Source organism: Electrophorus electricus, chromosome 2, assembly GCF_041902795.1.
Source record: "Electrophorus electricus isolate QZ-2024a chromosome 2, ASM4190279v1, whole genome shotgun sequence".
Lineage (NCBI taxonomy): Eukaryota > Metazoa > Chordata > Actinopteri > Gymnotiformes > Gymnotidae > Electrophorus > Electrophorus electricus.
In genome coordinates, this window is record NC_137498.1 from 32,996,434 (window position 1) to 33,019,439 (window position 23,006).

Genomic DNA, 23,006 nt, shown 5'->3' on the forward strand with positions numbered 1-23,006 from the left:
AGATGATGTCTGGTCTTCAGAAAGAGTCCTTCCACACCATACTGTGCAGAACCTCACAAAATGGTCCATGTACAGGGAGGAAGAATTGGTGGATTTTGTCTTTCCTGTGTATCCTGGTCAAGAGGCTGCTTTTTCTGAGCCTGAGTGGTCACCAGACAGGGAGGGTGAACCTCAAGGGCACTGGTATGATAAGGTACAAAGCTAACATCCTGGACAATTTTTTGTGGTGTACCACCTTTATGGTTTTAATTAGATTGTCTTTTATCCCCAAAATATCCTCATTGCTGAAACTCATGTAATTACAGTAAAAATAAAAAGTATGTTGCAGAGCTAATGGCAATATATAAAAAATGAAATAATTATATATCATACCAAAACATTTAGACCATTTGTTCATGACTGGTAAGATCAAATCACATCACTGAAGTCTTGATAAAGTAAAATAAGATTTGTGGCATGTTAGAGCAAAAATGTATTTACATGGCATGTGCAAATGTCAGGCAATAACAATTATACAGCAGTATTCTACTCCAAATCCATATAAAGCCACAGCACCAAACATCTTGGTGTTTTTTCTATTCTACCACACATGAACTCATAAAATGCTTGATAGGTTGACTTATTACAACAAAAAACATGAAACTCTTACAAGCTTCATTCCTCCAGGATTAAGAATACTATATTTGTTAAAACACTGTGTATCATGTTTTGCTGTATTCATCTGTCATCAGTATCAATATCCATATTTACTTGGGCATGTAGATGTACTCAATCCGAAGCCTGCCAACAATGTTGTACCGAGAGAGAACAGAAGAGGATGGGGTTGAAGACATGACACAACTTGAGTAAGAACTCATTTAATTTGCTAAAGCTAACTTGTCACAGAGCATCATTTTGTTCCATTAAATTATAGCACATTTGTCACTGTGATCTATAAAAAAGTGTTCTAAGTTCCTCTTCAGCTGAAATTGTACCATGAGTGGACTCCTTTTCCCAGGGATCTGAATGAAGCTGCTGCTTTATTCAACCTGAAGAGAAGGTTTGAACGGGAATTGATTTATGTAAGTATATTTTTGGTCCTTTCCTAGAGATTACACAATATTTCCCATAACAACTATTTAAGATCCATTTTGTTTGTTTCTGTGGTCAAGTTGATATTGCATGTGTGCTTGTATGTTTTATGACTGATATTTTTTAAGGCAAATACAACATTATTATGTCCTCTTCAGACATATATTGGAAGTATTCTGGTAGCCATGAATCCCTACAAGATGTATAACATTTATGGAACAGACATGGTGCTGCAACACAAAGGGCATGCCTTTGGCGAAAATCCTCCGTAAGCATGCAAATATTTCATGTACTCTTTCCATCCGGCACTTAGACTGGAGGTAAATTGCTTAACTACTCAAATATTTTGTTCAGGCATTTATTTGCTATAGGAAATGCTGCTTACACAAAAATGATGGATGCCAAACGGGATCAGTGCATTATTATCAGGTAAGTTCAGCTATGATCAAATATCCTTATAGTTATAGTATTAATAATTTTCTGGGCACTTTATGGGCTACAGAACCTAAAATTGCATATAATATTATGTGGCAATACTGGACAAATCTGAGTAAAATGAAAGTATTAAGTTCCTTTTACACTATTTAAGCCAAGTTATTTAAAGTGATTTACGTAGCCATCAGGGTCTACTGTTTGACACAACTGGTCACCTGGATCACTTTAAACCTCTGACTGAAGGAGATACTTGTAAGAAAAGACTACAAGTGTCTGGGCCGGTACTGCACATACGGATCATGTCACTGTAAAATGCACCTGCTGTCAGCGCAGGGTAGCTGGCATGACACGCTTGCCAGCATTTGATTTCACTCCTGTCTGATGACCAGACACCATGCTCATTACTTAAGTGCAAAGCAAAAGAGGTAGAGATCAATTCCTCGCATGCCAAGTGTCTATGCCAGTTTACCTAACTGTGGTGTTAAACTGATAACTAGGGAATTACAGCAAACATTTGGTGTAAAATCTCCCTATTGTCTTTCAGTGGGGAGAGTGGCTCTGGTAAGACTGAGGCCATGAAACTGGTGCTGCGTTATCTAGCTGCTATACAACACAAGCGCAACATAACACAGCAGGTATGGTTTAAATAAATGAAACTATTAGTCTTTGTAAAGGTTTGTCTTTACAGATGTCTCAAATGTGCAATGTTCTAACAAGTCTTTTGTGTGTTTTCCTTTCTTGTGCTTTCAAACAGATTGAGGTACTGTATGACTAAAACATTGTATGCTGAAACAGTGTGTTAAAATATGACCTGGTAGAAACTGCATGTGTGTTCATGAAGAGCAAGTTTTTTTCAGTTCATATCTAAATTAATTATTTTACTTATATGTCATTGTGAAACTTCAGGGATCAGTCTATATTATAAAATATACAATCTTTGACTCCTACCCCTCTAGAAAAGGGTGGTCTGACTTTCTAGCCCAAAGCAGAAACCACCCTGAATTTCACTCCAAGGATTCAGAGTTTGTGTCCTCCTCTACAGGTTAATTAAATTGAAGTTATGGTCTACATACTGTGAAGCAAGTTTAATGCTCCCAGACTGGTGATTTTGCACAGAGGAAGAAGAGAGGTCAACAATGAGTTGTTTTATTAATTGCTGACTTATGTCTTGTGATTACAGATTCTTGAAGCAGCTCCACTCTTAGAGTCATTTGGAAATGCCAAAACTGTCAAGAATGATAATTCAAGTCGATTTGGAAAATTCATAGAGATATTTTTGGAGGAGTAAGTGATTCTTAAGAGTGTCTGCCTGAGATAACCTTTGGAATTATGGGGTCAACTAATTTCAAGGCATTTGTTATTGTTATCATCATCTATCAAACAATATCATTATATGCATTAGACCAATAAAGTTAGCAAGTGTAAGCTTATATTCCAGGTGAGTAACTGCAGTGTACTGTAGTAAGAGTTGTAGAGATATTAAACATAGAGATATAGTGCACAGACCTTCCAGAGAAACATGTTTTGGACAGAGTTCCAAAGTGCAATGCTGCTCTTTGCTTGCATAGCTGATGAAGCTGATAAACCTCCAAAATGTTGTTTCTCTGGAAACTATGTGTACTTTACTACAATTTAATACTCCTCTCTCTCTCTCTCTCTCTCTCTCTCTCTCTCTCTCTCTCTCTCTCTCTCTCTCTCTCTCTCTATATATATATATATATATATATATATATATATATATATATATACACATACATATATATAGTTTTGAAACCCACTTCATATACAGGCTATCAACTTTCACTATTAAAAAAAATTAAAAATAGTCATAAACCATTAGATTATAATAGCAATTAGATTTTAACATCCACTTAAGTGTGTCAAAACTTTTGCCCTGTAATGTATATATATTTTGTCTCCATTTTTATTTTCAGGGGTGTAATCAGTGGTGCCATAACGTCACAGTATCTACTTGAAAAATCCAGGATTGTGTTTCAGGTTATTTATTGCAAATCTCTTGCTCTAAAATTGTTACTTTGGTTACATATTTAATTATACAAAGTTATTGGGTTTAAAAAGAGAAAAAAAACATTTTTGTTATGTTTCCTTTAGGCCAAAGATGAAAGAAACTACCATGTATTTTATGAGATGCTTGCAGGTCTTCCTTCACAGCAAAAGCAGTCCTTGTACCTCCAAGAGGCAGAGACCTACTATTACCTTAATCAGGTGAATTAATTAACCTGATCAGAACACTTTGTAGTTATTACAGTTATTACATCAAATTAGAATAAAAATAATAGGAGACTGTTATTATTGTTATTTACATTTCTTTATTTGGCTTTCATCTTTATCACCTTATCACCCAAGAGCACACCTTAATGCCTTGTCTGTCTCATGGCTCACTTGTTCTGGGTGGCCAGGGTGGAGACTGTGAGATTGCTGGGAAGAGGGATGGGGAGGACTTCCATAGGCTCCTCAGTGCCATGGAAATCCTTCGCTTCAATGCCGAAGACCAAAACAGCATCTTCAGGGTCCTGTCGTCCATCCTGCACCTGGGGAATGTCTTCTTTGAGAGACATGAGGTAAGCTATATGTCTAATGTTCACTCACCTGCTGTGTGTTTGCCTCCCCTTATGCTTATTCAACTTGTCAGCAGCAATTATAAAAATGCTATAATTTATTGGGACTCTGTTTTTGGATGATCAGACAGATTCTCATGAGATGGCATCAGTGGTGAGTGCTCAGGAGATCAGAGTGGTGGCAGAACTTTTGCAGATTTCTCCTGAGGCCCTTCAGAAGTCGATCACTTTCAAAGTGATGGTAAGATGCACTGATGTGTACTACTAAACCTGAAGTTATATATTTTTTGAAAAATGTGTATTATGCAGTGATTGGAATGGATATTATGGACTGTGTGGGCATTGTTTATTGACCTTTTCTGAACTCCAGACAAACCTCATGGCACCATGCCAGGAACTGCCACTTGATTCAATTGTGTAGATATAGTGTTTTTTTGCTGCTTCTTCGAAACAAGATCCATATTACAAAACTGATGCTATTTGTGTTCCAGACAGCACAGACAATTTCACAAAAGAAAACATAAAATGGTGCATATATAAGCTCTGAATCGCTCAGATAGAATAACATGGTGAGTTCAGGGCAGCACGCTATAGTGCTATGGAAACCATTGTTACCTGATCAGGGGATACTCAGAGCTGGGGCAGTCAGGGAGGGGTGTAGACATGTTAGTCAGTGAGACAGTTCTTCAGTGTAGCTGAATTAACCTTACTTTATGTTAGCACAGCAAAATACAGGATAATCATAACCAAGGCAGAAATTATAGTCCACCACATTTTGAGCAATTTTCCTATGGCAAATATTCATGGATTTCTGGGACCTTTTTTTTCATATACTATAGAATTTTGCTAAATTTGCCATCATGTTCACTTGAACCAAACTAAAATTTTTCAGTTAGCTAAATGGGTGTAGGTTCTGAATTTTGTAGATGACTTGCATGTGTGATCAAACATCAGCTTCTTACTGGGACATTTATCATCAGACTGGTTTAGGTGACATTTTTTGTGGAGTGTGTCCTGTAATATGCAAATGAGAACAAAAAGTGGTAAATAGGCTGGCAATCCACATTTAAGAATGAGGAAACATATTACTTATATATTTCAATGTAAGTTACTTTTGCAGTATGCTGACATACCTTGAAGTTATGAAGTCAGTTACTGTGGCTCATGAAAAGACATAACATGGTCACATTTCACTTTTATATACCAAGCAAACAATGTGGTTAACTTACTCATGTTGTCACGCCTCCATAAAACAGAGATGTCTTTATGCACATATTCCTGATACCTTTTCTCCGTATGATATTTCTTTCCAAATATTTTTCATGTGCCAGCTGAAAAACATCCAAGCACTTAGTGAAGTATCCATTTTTGAAATCGATATAAAAAAAATCAATTGTTTTTCCATTTCCTATACATTCTACTTTGGATGTCAAAGGTGATGAATTAGATTCTTGGCTCCAAGTGGATATCAGCAGCTTTATGTTTTCATTTTCCCTTCTCTTTTGTTGATTCAGCATTTTTTGGTGATTCCTTCCATTATTTTCAGCATGAAAAAGAAACAAACAAATAAACAAACAATTGGTTGGTATCTTATTTCAGGCTAGTCTTTGTCACAGTGACTCCTGCCTGACTTTGTCAATGTTCGCAGTGTCCTGGCCATGTTGAAATGTGCTAAGGCATTTATTTAGACTACAACTCAATAAGGTTGTTATATGATGACACCAGAAGCTATGCAATGCAATATAAGTAATTCTGCTAAATAGAGACGAAGTCCTCCCTATGTAACAATAAAGGACCATAGCCAAAGTTATTACATTTTGTCCAATCACAGCTCTCATGCTGTCACACTTTGCTTATATGATGGGTCCTGTAAGACCCTGCATTGGGGAATGAAGTGGGGTTGCATCTTATCTCATCTACCAGGTTTGCTTCTGTGGTACATTATCAATTGATTAAACCTGAATGTAAGTTCTTTAATGGTATTGCTTGAGAGCAATTGTCATGTCACAGATGTACAGGGTGTGTTTATATCTCTTCACATATTGGTCTCGTTTCAACAAAGGCCTTCTGACCTTCTGCTCATTATAGAATATTGAATCTGTACTTGGGTATGACTTTTCTGAAGTGCAACCTGTGTGAAGCTGGCTATAGTCACTCTCTAATGACTTGGAGGAACTAGCAGCTGCATATTTACCTGTGTGAAATTTTCATGTTATTTCTGTTTGTATCCTTTTGACTACACCATTCTGTAGTCTGATTTAATGTTCAGTTGTACTTTCATAAAGGAGACACTGAGAGAGAAGATCTACACTCCCTTAACAGTTGAAAGTGCAGTTGATGCCAGGTAAGCATGCAAAGCTTTAAACATTAATCACATTTTTTGACATACAATAGATGGATTGTGATGAATGGATCTGTAAAAAACTGTAGATCTGTAAAATGTGTTCAATTCCTATTTCTAAAATTCCAGAGATGCAGTTTCCAAGATCCTGTATGCTCTTCTTTTCAACTGGATAACAGATCGAATCAATAAGCTGGTTTACCCAAGAAATGAAACACTGTCCATTTCCATCCTTGATATCTATGGGTTTGAGGTATTGAGATGAACTTAAAGTTATCTTGTGTTTGTCTATTTAGGGATGCTCCTCCACACAATTGTTTAAACATGGTTTCCTAGTCAATCATGCCATTTATGCTACACAGGACCTCACCTTCAACAGCTTTGAACAGCTCTGCATAAACTATGCAAATGAATACCTACAGTTCTTTTTCAACAAGATAGTTTTCAGGGAAGAGCAAGTAAGCTTTCTCTGTTCCTTCTAATCTTCTAAGCATTGTGAATATGTAGAGTTTTTAAAATGCATCTAAAAAATCTTGAATATCTTAGGAGGAATACAGCAGAGAACAAATTCCTTGGGAGGAAGTCACTTTCACTGACAATCAGGCTTGTCTTGACCTCATTGCAGCAAAGCCCCATGGGATATTTAGAATTCTAGATGACCAGAGTGGTTTTCCACAGGTGCTTCCCATTTCAACTATTTATGTCTCTGTTTTCCTGTTCTTCAGATTATGTTCACACAGGTTTTAAACTTTTTATCTTTAGGCTACAGATCATACCTTCCTTCAGAAATGTCACTATCATCATGGGCATAACCCACTCTATTATAAGCCAAAAATGCCTCTACCTGAATTTGCCATTAAACATTTTGCTGGGAAAGTCACTTATCAGGTACATATCAAGGCATGGTTTATTCCTTAAAATATTTAGTAGTATAATTATATAAAGGTCAGAATTATTTTTTTTAAAATATAATGCTTAACAGGTCCATAAGTTCTTGGACAAAAATTATGACCAGGTTCGCCAGGAGGTCCTTGACCTTTTCATGCAAAGCAAAAATAAGGTAAGCAGTTATAGCACTTATTTAGTATGGTCTTTGTTTTTGGTAACCTAGAATATAAGTTTATTTTTTTCTTGTTCTAGATGGTTGCACAACTGTTTATGAGTTATTCAGAAGCTGTCAGTCAACAGAAGAAGCATGTTGGGAAGAACAGCATGGTTACACGACGACACCAGTCCTCCACAGTGGCTGCCAAGTTCCAAATGTCTCTTATGGAACTTGCAGAGAAGATGGAGAGGTAGACCATCAAACCTCTTATGCTTGGAATTCATTTCACTTAATTTTTAAGATGACAATGTCTGTTTTTTTTTTAATTTTTATCTCATCTTGTGATTCTCTTATTTTGTGCCAGATGCAACCCATTTTTTGTGCGCTGTGTAAAGCCAAACAATAATAAAGTAAGGAACAGCAGTCAAATCCATCTATTTTCCACAGTAGTTGGAAAATGTCCATTGAGTTATTGTTCTGAGATGATGTGTATTCCTCTAGGAGCCTGGTTCATTTGACATGGAACTGGTCAGTAGTCAGCTTCGTTACTCTGGGATTTTGGAGACCATTCGTATCAGGAGAGAGGGATATCCAATCAGAATATCTTTTGATGTTTTCCTCTTTAGGTAATGTCATAGGTGATTGAGTTGCTGAGAAATAGTAATTTCTCTCTCTCTCTCTCTCTCTCTCTCTCTCTCTCTCTCTCTCTCTCTCTCTCTCTTTCTCTCTCAGGAATTACAATTTGTACATAGTTGCTTATATTTCAAACTCTTTGTTTTAATATAGATACAAGTCTTTACTGGGCCTGAAGCAGCCTCCACCTGCTACTGGGGAAAACTGTGTGATAATGTTGAGGAAGCTTTGTCCCATGAGGCCAGGAGATTTCCAAGTGGGTGTTTCCAAGGTGAGATTCTCTAATGTGGTAAATATTATCTGTTGGCCAGAGTGCAGTACTGCAATTTGCAATTACTCAATATGTGTTCACATTAGCTATTCATGAAAGAGAACATCTATCACCTGCTGGAGAGTAAGAGAGACAGAGTGAGGCATGTGGCTGCGTTGACCCTGCAGCGCTACGTCCGAATGTTCTTCGTTCGAAAGCGCTACAAGGCCTTTCGTATGAAAATCATTGGCCTCCAGGCCCACTGCAGAGGCTACCTTGTACGGTATGCACTCTAATCTATAACCCCTTATGACTTCCTTCAGTACAAATTCCCAGCATGACTACCCAAAGTTCTAATTCACATTCATTCATTTGTGAATTTTTCAAACAGGAAACGCTATGTGAAAATGCGAGTCAGTCTCGTCAAATTCCGTTCACTGGTCCACCTGTGTGTCAATCGAAAGAGATATGTTAAGGTATGGATAGTGCAGCTCTCACTGTCAGCATCCATGCTATGAATGTGAGCCCACTGCTAACCTCTGGGCATTATTCATCTACTTTCAGATGAGGTTGGAGGCCAGCAGGAAGGCAGAAGCAGAGAGAATCAGAATGGAAATGGTTTGAACCATACCTTAGATGGCTTTGTCTCTGGAAACAGATATATGCCTCAGTATGTCTCAGAGCCTTTTAACATTTTTCTCAAAATTGCAGGAGTTATCAAGACGTGAGGTAGTTAATGTAACACACTTGGTAATTCCAGCAGAACTTGGAAGGTTATTGCAAGCTGCTGCAGGTAGGATTATAATGATGTTTGCTTTGCCTTTCAACTAAGGGAATTAGAAATCGTAAGGTTGTAAAATGTAATTGAACACAGTGGTACTTCACATTGTTTTTGTGTGTGCTTTTCTTTTCTGCAGGTGGTCGAGAGCTTCATTCTGATTGCTTAGCCCTAGTACAAGCTCCAACTGTTCATGTGGAATCTCAATTAACATTACCCCTTGATATCAACAATTACCCAGTTTCTAAATTCATCCAGGTTCACTTCAAAGTAGGTGATGCTTTTCGATTGATCCATAAAGTGCTGTAGAGTTCTCAGAGCAATGGAACAGCTGATCATTTTTAAATGTTACTGATTCAGTTCTTCTTTACAGGAGCAAAAGTTTGGCATGTTGACTGCACCTCTGAAGACACCACTAACTTATATTGATGATGACCTCAAACATGAAGCTCTAGATGTGTTTATCATGGTAAACATATGCAATATTTCTGTTTCTCTCCATACTTTTGTATATTTAAGCTATGCCTTCAGTCTCAGAAAACCATTCTGCAGATCCTCAGGTTCATGGGTGACCCACATTTAAATGGGGCTCAGGAGAATTTATTTGGAAACTACATCATCCAAATGGGACTCTCTTACCCTGGCTTGCGAGATGAAATTTTGTGTCAAATTGCCAATCAAGTCTGGAGGAACAGCAACCCAGACAATGCTGAGAGGGGCTGGCTGCTTCTGCTCGGATGCCTGAGTGCATTTGCACCTTCAGCCAAAATAGAGAAATACCTTCTGAAGTGAGACATGAGATCCATTTATCCTCTGAAATGAATGTGTTTGCACACCATGATATAATTTGATATTTTGCCCCATATTGTATTTTTCTGAATTCTACAGGTTTGTGTCAGACTATGCCCATGATAGCTATAAGGCAGCTTGCCAACATAAGCTGATACAAGCCATGCAGAAATCCCTTTATGGGATTGAGATGGCTAGGACCTACCCACTGTCTGTGCTTGAGTGGACTGCTAACAGGAAGAAAGCCAACATGGTGCTGCAGGTCCACTGCTTTGATGGTGAGAGTCACAGGTGTTCAGCAGGGATACGCTGGGTTCATCAAATAATTTTTAAAAGCTATAGGAAATATCAACTGTATTAAAATCCAAATGCTTTGGGTAAATGTTGTGTGCCACAGAAAACTATATTATCTTTCCAGTCTAGGAGCGATGACATTGCTGTAGGTTTCATGTGAAACCCAAGTGTGAAATGAGAGGAGATCTAAAAAGGCTTCTGTAGAAATGTAGAAAACAAGTGTGTCAGTCTTCTGAGATTACCATCTGTAGATTCTCCCTGTTTTGGCAGGTGAAGGATACAAGAGCATTTACGTAACACAACCACACAAGACAGATCTTGAACACACAATAGGGCTGTACCCAGCTCCTGTCAAGGTCCTCCTATCTCTTTCATCTGCCTAAGTTATCCTGGCAGAGTTTCTCTAGCTCTGTAAACTCTCTGGAGACAAGTGTAGTGCTCTCATAGATTAAGAGACACTTGATCTCTGATGTTAAATGGGATGGAAAAAAGTGTGTGAGGTGTTGTCTTTCTTTTTCACACCACCCTTCTCACCATGGTTGTCAAACATCATGTTATTATCCCCAGGGGCCTCCTTCCTGTGTCCATTGTACTCCTGGACCAGTGGAGAGGATCTAGCTGGGGAAATCCTTCAGCACAGGTATGAGGGAGACCCAGATCCAGGCAGGACACTCTGATTGTATTAAAGACCCCAAACTGGCTGATTAACACAGAGAATTTGATCCTTCAGTCCTGAGCAGGGTCATCGCCTAACCACTCTTATTTCATCTGTCATTTAACCTAGGTCACTCTACTGTCCTCTATGTATAATGAATGAGCTTTAGAGAAGTAATGTATCTGTGAGAATCAATTGTTATGTGCTGGAATGGTACCAACTTATTTCAAGTGTGCTGGTGAGGAAGGTTACTGTGCTGAGCTGTTTCTATGTTCGGTCCTATAGGGGTGTTATAAAAGCCTGGAAGGGGTGTTCCGTCCTTATGAAGGAACAGGGGCAGTGGGCGGAGCTTGCAGGGCATGATTATGTGATGGACCTGATTGCAGACCTGGAGCTGATGAGAGATTTCCCCAAGCAGAAGTCCTACTTCATCATCTCTGCAGAGAGTTTAACCAGGACCAGACCCAATGCCACCCTGTTAGTAACAATAATAACATTTTAAACCTTTTTAAACCTTATTAAAGTGTGACCAAGTGTTTCCAGATATACCCACATGAAAATGGAATCTATTGTAATAATCTTGTGTTTTTGTATAGGCATGTTTAGACAGGCATGGTCTGTTCACAGGAAGATGTGAATGGTTTCTCAGACTAAACTTGAAATAAGGGGCTGAGGTGCTTCTGTTGTTTGATTGCTATTGTTGTTTTGTTCCAAATTCCAGAGCTCTGTTTGGGAGTGGTTTTGATTCAGATGATGAGAGTCCTCTCCTCATCCCTCCAGCACTGGCCAGTGCCAGTCTCCCAGACTCAGATGGATATTACAGTCATGGTCTGATGTTTCAATGCTCTTCATATATTCTTCATTTGGAATGCCCCTTTTACATGACTTGTGGACTGATAAATATCTAGTACTTTTCAAGCTGTATACTATGTTGTGCATTTTTGTGTTTTGATGACTGAGTGTATGATCCACTTCTTTACATTATTTTGATTCTACAGCAGAATCAGATTTCAGTGAAGCTCCAACTCAGAGAGGCATGGACCAATACCTAGACAGCTTGTTTGACCCAGTGCTGTCTGATGTCAGTGGGGTGAGTCCTATAGATACTTCCTTCTGTCCTGATTTTGCCCTAAATCATGTAGATGTGTCGAATATAATACATATCAAAAGCTTTTTGTTAAATGTATGTTCTTATATATATAGATTTATCATCCTACAAATAAAACTGTGGCTAATATTAAACACTTTGGAATCCACTGGGATGATGCAGAGATGCATCCTTTTTTAAGAGTCCTCCACTAATCTCTTACAGACAAGACAAAAACATAAAATACATGCTTGTCAAGAGGGAAATAACACGGGCATTAAAATAACTAGGATGACAGGCTGAATTGTTATCACCCAGTCCTTCTTATGCATTACTGCAGGAGTCTACTGTATAACTTACAAGAGATATAATCAGCTTCACATTGGAAAAATGACGAAAAGGCTGTAAACATCTACTTTTTCTAAGATAAACTGATTTCTCCTCCTACAAATTCAGTACAAATTTGCTTGTACAACTGACGAAGGAAATCTGTCTGAAATTTCCTGTTTCTCTGGAAACCCTGTATACTTCACTACAATTTTGAACACACACACATATATATATATATATATATATATATATATATATATATATATATATATAGTAAGATGAATGGTTAGTTCCAGTGCTGGATATGGTTCATTTGAACCTAGGAGTGTAAGTGATTGAGTATCAAATGTTGTTTCGGCACCAGATACCTACCACTGAGGGTGATTAAATTACTGGATTACCGTATTTCTGAGATGCACTTATTCTCATAGACTATTACCATTAAAACTAATATCCAATTTAAGCTGTATTTAAACACCTGTAGAGTAATGGCTCAAAACCTGCCAAGAGTGTGCTTTTAGTTAGGCATGATTGAGTGACCTGGTCTCATTTCCTCATTTCAAAAGGATCACAAGAACTGTATAAGCCAGCAGGTCAATATCAAACATCATCTACATTGTTCCCATAATTTTAAACTAGTGCTCTTCACATAATCAGTGAGTTTTTACCACCTGAAATGCCTCAGGATAGCAAGTAAAAACCAGATGTTTGTGGTAATTGTTTGCAGACTAAGCTCCTCTTAGAGAGTATAAGGTACTCCCAGGGGCAGAGGGGGTGGGGCTGGGTGGGAGTGTTGGGAGATAGATTTCTTCTGTAGTTGAGTGCGGACAAGGCCCTGGCTAGGCGACAGTGCGTTCCTTATCTCTGGGCCAGGACCTGGAGAAGTCAGCCAGTATGTCCAGCCATATGAAGGGAGCCGGTGGGATTGGAGGTGGGGATGGAGGGGAGGTGAAGACACGAGCCAGCAGGTCCTATCCTCCAGGACTGCAGCCCGGCGGTGAGTCATAGTTCTGCCTCCCTCTCAGCTCTCTCTACCACCCATGAATTATGTATGGAAGCCCTTGTGTCAATTGGTTCCTAAACGCAATTCCCCTGTGGACTGGAGTTCAGGCAGCCAGTTATTTTGGAATTATGCTTTTTGTTTTTGTGACTGTTTTATTGCTCTGCCTGTGTTTATGATGAATATGGTTGGCTGCTACTACTAATAAATATGAGTGTACTGAGTTTCATTACTGAAAAGTTAGTTTCTCAACTCTTATCTTGTGTAATTTTGCACATGCATTGCAGTTCCAGTTTTCTTGCTAATAATGTCTAGAATAAATAGCAGTGTTTATTTACTTTCACTTCATCATTTATATAAGGGCATAAAAGTATAAATATAAAATGATAAATCTTATTATAAAGTTATTTTTGCTTCTGTATTAAAATAATATTATTAGTGCTGGCCTGTTCCAATAAGGCAATAGATTTTAGACAGCACTTTGTAAGATTTATTTCTATCTTTGTTCTTCTCAGCGGTACCAGTACTACCAGTTATGGGAGGAGCAATGATGCCACCTGTACCTATGCCAGCTACGACCTCATTGCCTACATTGCTTACCTCTACATCTAGATCTTCAGATCCCTTAGTACCAGCAATTTCCCCAGTATCACCTTTACCTTCTATGTCAGATTTGCCTGTTATGCCATCTATTCCAGTTCTACCTAACATACCACCAGTGACCGATGTGCCAGGTATAACAGCATTCATTTTCAGTCTTTCATTTTGAGTAGCAAAACTAGGAAGCTAGCAAATCTTGTGAGAATCATTTTAAATCTCGTGAGAATCATTTTAAAGCATTTTAGAATATATCTCATTTTGTTCTTAATAAGACTGTTCTATTATACTTTTTTCCCTCATTTTTCTAATAGGAGTAGATCACAGCATCCTAGCACAACAGCAACAAGCCATCATCAACCAGCAGGCAGTCATACTAGTGAGTCACAGTTTTAAATGTTGACCTGTTTGGTTGTGCTTCAGATGTACTCTATTGTAGATCTAATTGCTGGTCTGTTGTGCTGTATAATAGGCTCAGCAAATGACAATGCATGCAATGGCCCTTCAACAGCAGATGTACAGTTCAGTGAGTGGGCCATATTCTGGTATGCCACATCACAGAGAACATTTACCAATGCCCCGGTCTAGCCAGTCAAGCCCAGTGAGTATCTCAAGGCTAAACAGAAAGCTTTATGCAATTTTGTTCATTATTAAATGTGCCTTATTCTAACTTTTATTTTACTCAAACTCAATTTCTTATTCTCATTCATAACTTTATACTCGATCACTCAACTGCCATCATTTTCTAATTCTTACTTATATTAACTTCTCAACAGTATATAATATAATATAAATATAAGTCAAAAAGCCCATTGCTGCAGTAAACGATTTCTAAAATATATTTGATTATCTAAAACATCTTAATTAGTTGTGTTTATCTTTTCTCCTACAATACTTGCTAAGGTAACAGAAAAATGACAGACAAAACAAGCACTATTGTTTATTCGGTATTGTTACTGAATGTTCCTAGTAAATGATGAGCTTTTGTTTTAAAACACAGACCAAATTTGAAACTGGATTTATTCCCCACATTTCAACTCCTGTTGCTCCAGTACCAAAGCCCTCCAGCCATAATAGTAAGTCGATCAGTCATGACTCTGATTTCATCATGGTCATTATTTAAGTTCTGTTGTGGTTTTGTCTTTTCTCAACATCACATAGGTTAGAGTAGATTGTACATTTGATGCATAAGCAAGTCATTAATGTATTCTGTTCTTTAATAAGTGTTTGGGTGTATTTTCTTAGGCCCAACCAGGACAGTACCACCAGTTGACGTAGTGAGGTCAACCATCTTGAATTCAGAGCATCTAGAACCAACACACAACATCAAAGACATAATCAAACAGTACCATCCTGGCTCTGTCAAGCCAGTAGAGATCCCAAGGTCTGTACATTCCTTCAACCAGTTCAACCATTATAATGGACTGTAGCCTGAATTGATGTATACCACACAACCATATTATAATATATAGGTTATAGTTTATAACATATAGGTCATTTTAAATATATAAATGCATTGTCTTTAAATGCACAGAAATAAGAGATTTTTTCCTGTTATATCTCTCGTTTTCTTCTGCAATCACAGAAAAGAGGCTAAAGTGTTTGTTAAGAAGCCAGACCCTCATGATGAAGCTATGATGATTCTTAAGGACCAGATGCGATCTCCACCTCCACTGGTAGATCTAAAAGGCATTCTACTCTAATATGATTCCTTACTCCATTGCTATCAAATAAAAACCTCCTGTGAATGACCAGTATGCCTTCAATGTCTTCACCACTTAACAAAAGAAGACCTATGGTCCAGCCTTAACTGCTTCAGGTATGAGAGAGTCTAAAGGTGAGAGTGGAAGATTACAACCAACAAAAAACATACAGGCAAAGGGATCCCCTCCAGTACATGTGGTCAGATCACCTCCAGTACCTGCAGTCAGTCAGAGGGCCCCACCCCCTGAGCCTGGTTAGTACAACTCCTTGTAATACATATATCAGATATTAAAAACTAGACCTGTTTGGTCAACTGGTGTACACCATGATAATACCACCACTGTGTTTTACAGAAGGGATGAAAGTTTTATACTGGAATACAGTTCCTTTCTCCAAACATAGCACTTCTCTTTTAAACCATAAAGATTTATTTTGGTCTCATCCATCCACATAACACTTCTGGCTTGTCCATGTGATCTTTAGCAAGCTGCAGCCAGGCAGCAATGTTGTTTTTGAAGAGCAACAGCTTTCTCCTTGCAACCCTGCCATGCACACGATTGTTGTTGTTCACTGTTCTCCTGATGGTAGATTCATGAACATTAACTTTAGCTAATATGCAACCTTTAGTTGCGTAATTTTAATTTTAATTTTCCTCAATTAATAATATTGTAGTTTTGTTGCTTTGTTTGTAACCAAATGTGACTGGATGGTCTAGTGTCTCGAGAACTTCCTATTGAAAAGGAGAGCATTCAGACTCAGCTCCACAAGAGGAGCAGTGAGGAACACTACACCTATACAAATGTCCCCTGGAAAATCTACCTGAGGAAAGAGGTTAGATCTGCATGTATGTGTGTGTGTGTTTCTGTGAAATTTACAAACATTCCATACAGTAGAGAAGTGTCATGCTTCTTTTCTGTTTGATTTTTTAGGTTTTCTATCCTAAGGACAGCTTTAACCACCCCCTCATATTAGATCTTCTGTTCAAGCAGGTGAGTATTTTTGCTTATATCCATGGCACTTACCTATTACTCTGGACCATCTAAATGGATCATTATTGCCTGAGGTTGCACTTGCCTTACTGACAGTAGATTTCTATTTCAGATTGTCCATGATACATTCTCAGAGGCTTGCATTCGCATCACTAAGGAAGAAAGGGAAAAAATGAAATCCCTCTTTGGTATGCAGCATTCATTTGATGGTGTAAAAGATGCTAATGCTTTCAAATAAATATCTTAGCCTTTACATTATTGAGACACGTCCCTGGTGTGTCTTTTTCAATGTGACAGGTGAGCACAACATTGATGTGGGTGCCTCAACACTAGATGAGAATGCGAAGAAAAAGGTTGTCACTGCAGCAAGGGACAGCTGGGAGATTTACTTCTCACGGCTCTTCCCAGCATCTGTGAGGAGGTCTTTCATCTTACACATACTTTTTCAAATAAAAATTTTAATCAGGTTTCTCTAAAGTGTTTGTGTGTGTGTGTGTGTGTGTGTGTGTGTGTGTGTGTGTGTGTGTGTGTATTACAGGGAAGTGTGGGCACTGGTGTCCAGGTGCTCTCTGTGTCTCATAGAGGGATTAAACTGCTAAAGATGGTGAGGAGCAGTGAAGTGGCCCCAGATTACTTCAGAGTTTTAAGACCATATAGGTAGGCTTCAGCAGAAAACAACTATCTACTCAAGACAGCACACGAATCAAATCTTTACCTTGGCTCTCAGAATTGCTGATGATAATAATGTATGTGAATGTGTGTGTCTCCCACCAAAGCTACACCGACATCATGTTTGTCACCATTCCCTCCAAGAACATGCTGGAGTTCAACTTCACCAATGAGAAACTGATTCTGTTCTCAGCTAAAGCTCCTCAAGTAAAGACCATGATTGACTATTTCATCACTGAGCTGAGGAAGGTTAGCCTCCTCTCCACACATGCGCTGAGTTCAGGGCTCATCTCTGTGAAGAGGTGGAGTAATCATATTCTCTTTTGCTCTAGGACTCAGACTATGTGGTTGCTGTGCGTAATTGCATTACAGATGACAGAACAATGCTGAGTTTCCATAAAGGAGACATTATACGCTTGCAGACAATGGAGGGCTTGGAGGAAGGTGATCAACTCTCATGCGTATCTTAAAAACACACTTTTGTGATTTGTGATGCCAAGTGTTATCTGCATCATCCAAATGATTTAAGATTAGGGAAAAAAGTATCATTAGTTATTCAAGAAGGACATCATACTGTGGAAACAGTGTTGCAGTATATTTCAGTCTGGCTGAAATACTTGTCAAACTGTTGACAGTCTTAGGGGTGCTTGATGAGTGGAATGTTGAAATATTGCCTATTCCCCACTTGGTGGTCAGGACAAAATGGTTAGCAATGATGTGGTGTGCTTTAAATATGTTTACCAGAGTTATAATGTTGATCTCTAGCTCGTGTGGCTGCTCCACAGGCCACTGCTATGGTTGCATTGTGAAAAAGAAGGTCATACTACTCGAAGAGATAAAGAGAGATAAACTTGACTTTGGTGGGTCAGTGTGCATTGCTTTGCATGGAGTGCTGTTCAACATCTAGTTTTCATTCTCGTTTTGATATGCTTTCTGTCTATTCTACTGCGGGTACCTCATTAACAGTAAATTTAAATTTGATTTTCCTTGGTTGAAATTATACTGCATCTCATACACACTCATGATGTGTGTTTCCAGATTATTTTATCATGATTCCTGTTGTACACCATCTCGTGTGATTTCTTTGTGCCTCCTTAAGGCTGGAAGTTTGGAGCAGTCCAGGGTCGTACAGGGGTTTTCCCTGTAGAGTTTGTGCAGCCGGTGGCTGCTCCAGACTTCATCAACCTCCCTGTGGACAAAAAAGAGGAGCCCAAGAATAAGCAGGGTCATGTAGCAGCTTCTGCAGCCCTGGTGGTGGCTGTGGGATCCAGTGTTGCTGCCCAGGAGCTGGACCGCTCCATTGAAGTAGGTGATCCTGGAATGGAAAGCCTCTGCCCTGGAACCACTTTATTTGGAATGTCTTCCTTGATATGTCTTCCTTTATAGATGATTCTGGGAATGTTTGAAGTGCAGTATTTCTTCTGGCAATCTTTGTTTTCTCTTTCTAAATCTGCTGAATGTTGTATCCAACAGTCACTGTCTACCTTCACTGGGCCTGAGAAAAGGATGTGAAAATAATTTATTGCAGATTCTTCCTTCTACCTCTAGGTGGCCTGCCCAGTGAGTGAGTATACAGAGGCCCTTACAGACTATGGAAGCTTGGAGATTGATGAGAGAATTCTGCAGGACAGCCAATACAACATGGTGGAGTTTGCCAAGAAATATTTCAGGGGGGTTCAGAAAAAGAACAGGTTAGCCAGCTACTTTATATAGAACCTAAATGTGATTGTAAACTTTACAGAGTTTGTAGTGGGCTGCCATGAAAGTGTTGAACTAAAACTCTTCAATAATGAACATGCCATCCCTTTTGATTTTACAGTGATTCCTATAAGCAAAAGTCAAAAAAAGGAAAAGAAGCCAGGGAACCATCTGATATAGTGAAATTTTCTAAGGTACAAAAGAATCAAATTGATGTAATTTATTGCATTTATTGTGTGTAATCGTTAGAAATTGAACAATTTTTATAAAGCAAAAAATCTCTAAATTTTTGTAATACTATTTGTGCCACCCATGTATTTGGTGTGTTAAATAGTCCCCAATCCAGGAGTCCTTGATTGAGTTTAGTGATGAAAATATGAACAAGATGGCAGCAGACATCTTTCTGGGTAAGGGAGACTTTCACTCTACAGCCTTCTTTCAAATCTCAGCTTAATTATAAACTCATTTAAAGTGCTGAGAGACATTAATACATCATGACTTGCAAATTAAATTACTTTTAAATAATTTTCTTTGTAATTATAAAAATAGAGTTAAGATGTAGTAGAGCTATTTAGCAAAAAGGACATTCTGCTGAATAATTGTCTACATTTTTACTGTAGGCTGTAAAAATTAAGTTAGATCAAAGTTTTGTCCTTTAGAATTGTTATGCATGTTTAGACCAGCTGTCTGCATGTGACCATTTGCTAAAATAACTGTTCAGACATGTGAATATGTTCCAAATCAGAATTTAAAAGAAAAGATTTTTAAACAAATAGATATGTATCTTATACATCTGCCTGTACTTTTTCCAGCTATAATGAAGTTTATGGGGGACTATCCGATGAAAGGTCAAACTGAGCAAGACATCATCAACACCATACTGAATGTAATCCAAAACATCTCATTTTAAAACTCCATTTGCTGTCTTCTGTTAGTAAATATACTCAAGTGCCCATTTAATGTGTTTTATTTTATTTTGTAGCTTAGTGGCGAGTATGGTTTGATGAGGGATGAAGTGTACTGCCAGGTCCTCAAACAGATCACAGGAAATACAAGTTCTAAAATGTATTTATCTTATTTTTTCTGCTTTATGAAAAGGTCTATTGCATCCACTTTATTGTCACTGGCAGAGTGATGTGAGTTTTTGTCTTTTATTGTATTCTTCAGGGACAGTTGTCAGAGGGGCTGGAGGCTGTTGTACATCCTCACAGCCTACTACCGGTGCTCAGAAGTACTGAAGCCCTATCTACTCAGATACCTCCAAGATGCCTGCGCAAGCTCTGGTGTGCACTTCCAAGGTATGGTACTATTACAGCCTGCTCTTTCATCAGTTCATACTAGTTAGAGCAGTTAAATACTAGTGTTCTTGAAAACAGAGTATGGTTTGTGATGTTGCCAGGCATTGCCAAAGCTTGTGAACAGAACCTCAGGAAGACATTCCAATATGGTGGGCGCAACAAGCATCCTAACAGCATGGAACTGAAGGCAATGATGGCAAGTTATCCATGTTCACTCTTGAATCAAAGAGTGTGGTTGTTCCTGGTGTAGCTTATATTGTTCCTGCATGTGCTCTTGGCACTTATAGGCTGGTAGGAGCTCCAAACGTCAGCTGTTTCTTCTTCCTGGTGGAATTGAGCGGCATCTGAAAATCAAGACTTGCTCAGTGAGTTCCCCTCTTTCCCAAGCTTATAGAGTTTATATTATTCTTATAACCTTCAAATTAAATTCATTGTTCTACAATGACTGTCATGTCTAGGTTGCTTTGGATGCTATTGAGGAGCTGTGCTATGAGATGGGTCTAAACAGGCAGGAAGCAATGGATGAATACGCCATATTTGTTGTCACACACAGGGGTGAAAATATATGCTTAATAACACCATTATATTTGAAAGAGAATGTATATACTGATAATAAACATATTGATAATAGAAAATGACTTGGGGACAAAAAAATCCTATTTTATGTTGGTTACTCTCAATCTGTAGGTCAGAATGTTCGGCCACTGAACAAAAGGGAGTACATCTTGGACATCGCCACAGAGGCAGAGCCTATTGATAGTAACTATAGTCTGTGGTTTAGAAGAGTGATCTGGAATCAGCCACTAAAATTTGACAATGAGCTTGGAGTCACTGTGCATTACAACCAGGTGATGCACACATCAATCTCACTCACCAGCTTTCTGTTAGCTGAACGTTTATTTGCTTAGATGCACTGTGTTTAGTTGCACAGTGCATAATGCATCGTTATGCATATTAAAGTGACTTTTCTCACAGACTGGGAGATCCTTGTTCCCATACGTTTTATTCGCAGGTTGCGCCTGACTACTTAAAAGGACTCCTGGATGTTGTACTGCAGGGGAAGGTTAGTGAGCAGCAGCTTCAGCAGGTGTCAAAACTAGCTGCCCTGCAACACCGTGCCAAAGAATCCGTCGGCCTTCCTACCATGTAATTCAACACTCACACATGCACACATACACACACACACACACATACATACACACACACACATACATACACACACACACACACACACACAGTGGATGTTGCTTATTAGCAGCAGTAAAGTGTGGATATTCCCCTTTCCTGTAAACTCTCCCTTCTTTCTGTTCCCATAAAGCGGTGAGGTTCTGGAATGTATTCCTACCCAGCTGTATGGACTGCAACGCCCCCAGCAATGGCTGAATATGGTGACCCAGCACATGCAGCAGGTCCAGCCTCTGAGTCCCCATCAGGCCATGTCCCAGTTCCTGGGTGAGTAGTACAGTACCTTCACTGTCTCATTGTGGCATTTGTCACAGAGGCCGACAGCTAGGAAACAAAGTAGGAATGCGGGTGTAAAACAGGCTACTGTTGTATGTTTTGTGACTACAGGGCTCATCAGTGCTTTGCCGATGTTTGGCTCCTCGTTCTTCTACATATTGAGCACTAGCAACAGCTTCATCAACTGCCCCTGCATATTAGCTGTCAACCAAAATGGACTGAACTTTCTAAACAAGGAAACACATGTAAGGAATTCTATAAGATGATTGTCAATAAACATATTTAGACCTTTAAAAAATCATACTGATGTCTTATTGCTGCTGTTCAGAAGCTGATGGTGAAATTCCCCCTGAAAGAGGTACAATCCACACGGACGCAGAGGCCAACAGCTGGCTCCAGTTACCCTTATGTGGAGATACTGCTGGGGAATCTAATGTCTCAGCGCATCACACAGCTGCAGGTAGACCAGGTATGAGCTGAGGTCGCTACAACAACAACAAAAAAATTCAGACAACTAAATCTAGAAAAAGAGATTCTGGTCATTTATATGAATTAAATGAGTCAGGCTGGTTCACAGTGATAAGTGAATAAATAACATGTGACCTTATGAGAGGATTAAGTACCTGAGTGCATGGATTGCTGAGTAATATGTGGTCCTCATGGGTGTGACTTTGCAGAGTCTGGAGTTGTGCCGTGTCATTGCAATGCACATGGAGAACATGCTGTCAGCACGAGAGAAGAGACTCACACTGCCTCCCAGTGAGATTACTCTGCTCTGACCTGCCTCCCAACAACACCCCAAACGGCCCACTGTCATTTAAATACTGTGCAGTAAGAGTTAATCATTGCAGTCTGTTATATCTTATACCACATTACTACTAATTGGAATGATTGGGCTAAATTTCACCTTCAGCATAACAGTAGTTGACAATTGTTTGAGCTATAGGTTCGAACCCAAGTCTTTTAATTTAAATATCATGAGTACCTCAGGACACATACTGAAGAATTTATTTCAGTATGATAAGCTTTGATCTCATATCTGCAAGATACAAAGCAAGATATAACCAATTATTGTGGAGGCCTGTGCTTCTTTTTCAAGTACACCATATTTCTACTGCTGAATTCTCTCTTTAAATATTTGTAATCCTTAAACTATGTTGTCCTCGTGTATAATAGCAAATGTTTGTGTCATTTTAAAATGCTGTGTGAACCATACAACACTGTAAAATCATTGTGTTTTTAATATTAAATGTTTACAAACCACCAAACTCTTTGAACTATGTTATATTGTTTATTTGCATTA

General features: G+C 38.7%; 1 protein-coding gene across 1 annotated transcript; it reads left to right on the forward strand.

The window, feature by feature from the left end:
* The first annotated feature begins 15 nt into the window (after positions 1–15).
* myo15aa (myosin XVAa) lies at positions 16–22,958 on the forward strand. Its single transcript, XM_081725144.1, has 64 exons — positions 16–193; positions 763–845; positions 998–1,061; positions 1,230–1,339; positions 1,426–1,500; positions 2,051–2,141; positions 2,687–2,790; positions 3,441–3,504; positions 3,619–3,732; positions 3,927–4,088; positions 4,213–4,326; positions 6,371–6,429; positions 6,556–6,679; positions 6,789–6,884; positions 6,973–7,104; positions 7,189–7,314; positions 7,409–7,486; positions 7,567–7,721; positions 7,836–7,881; positions 7,973–8,097; positions 8,258–8,375; positions 8,462–8,637; positions 8,746–8,830; positions 8,919–8,972; positions 9,066–9,147; positions 9,272–9,402; positions 9,506–9,601; positions 9,685–9,920; positions 10,021–10,199; positions 10,783–10,855; positions 11,156–11,347; positions 11,592–11,698; positions 11,872–11,960; positions 13,161–13,284; positions 14,199–14,263; positions 14,357–14,485; positions 14,885–14,960; positions 15,130–15,268; positions 15,470–15,560; positions 15,673–15,841; positions 16,304–16,419; positions 16,518–16,577; positions 16,690–16,765; positions 16,875–16,990; positions 17,116–17,234; positions 17,354–17,495; positions 17,579–17,690; positions 18,032–18,106; positions 18,346–18,551; positions 18,795–18,937; positions 19,066–19,138; positions 19,279–19,351; positions 19,757–19,830; positions 19,927–20,009; positions 20,112–20,242; positions 20,344–20,438; positions 20,530–20,607; positions 20,701–20,797; positions 20,930–21,090; positions 21,255–21,388; positions 21,561–21,694; positions 21,815–21,948; positions 22,032–22,172; positions 22,381–22,958. The coding sequence occupies exons 1-64, from the start codon at positions 68–70 to the stop codon at positions 22,480–22,482; spliced, it is 7,134 nt and encodes a 2,377-aa protein (XP_081581270.1). The 5' UTR covers positions 16–67; the 3' UTR covers positions 22,483–22,958.
* The last annotated feature ends 48 nt before the right edge of the window (positions 22,959–23,006 follow it).

What these genes read in the sequence shown, in the direction of transcription:
- myo15aa (XM_081725144.1), top strand. Translation starts at nt 68, where the DNA reads ATGTACAGGGAGGAAGAATTGGTGGATTTTGTCTTTCCTGTGTATCCT. An exon ending in ATAGAGATATTTTTGGAGGA is followed by an intron (nt 2,791 to 3,440) that starts GTAAGTGATTCT and finishes TTTTATTTTCAG; the next exon opens with GGGTGTAATCAGTGGTGCCA. An exon ending in TTTGATGTTTTCCTCTTTAG is followed by an intron (nt 8,098 to 8,257) that starts GTAATGTCATAG and finishes GTTTTAATATAG; the next exon opens with ATACAAGTCTTTACTGGGCC.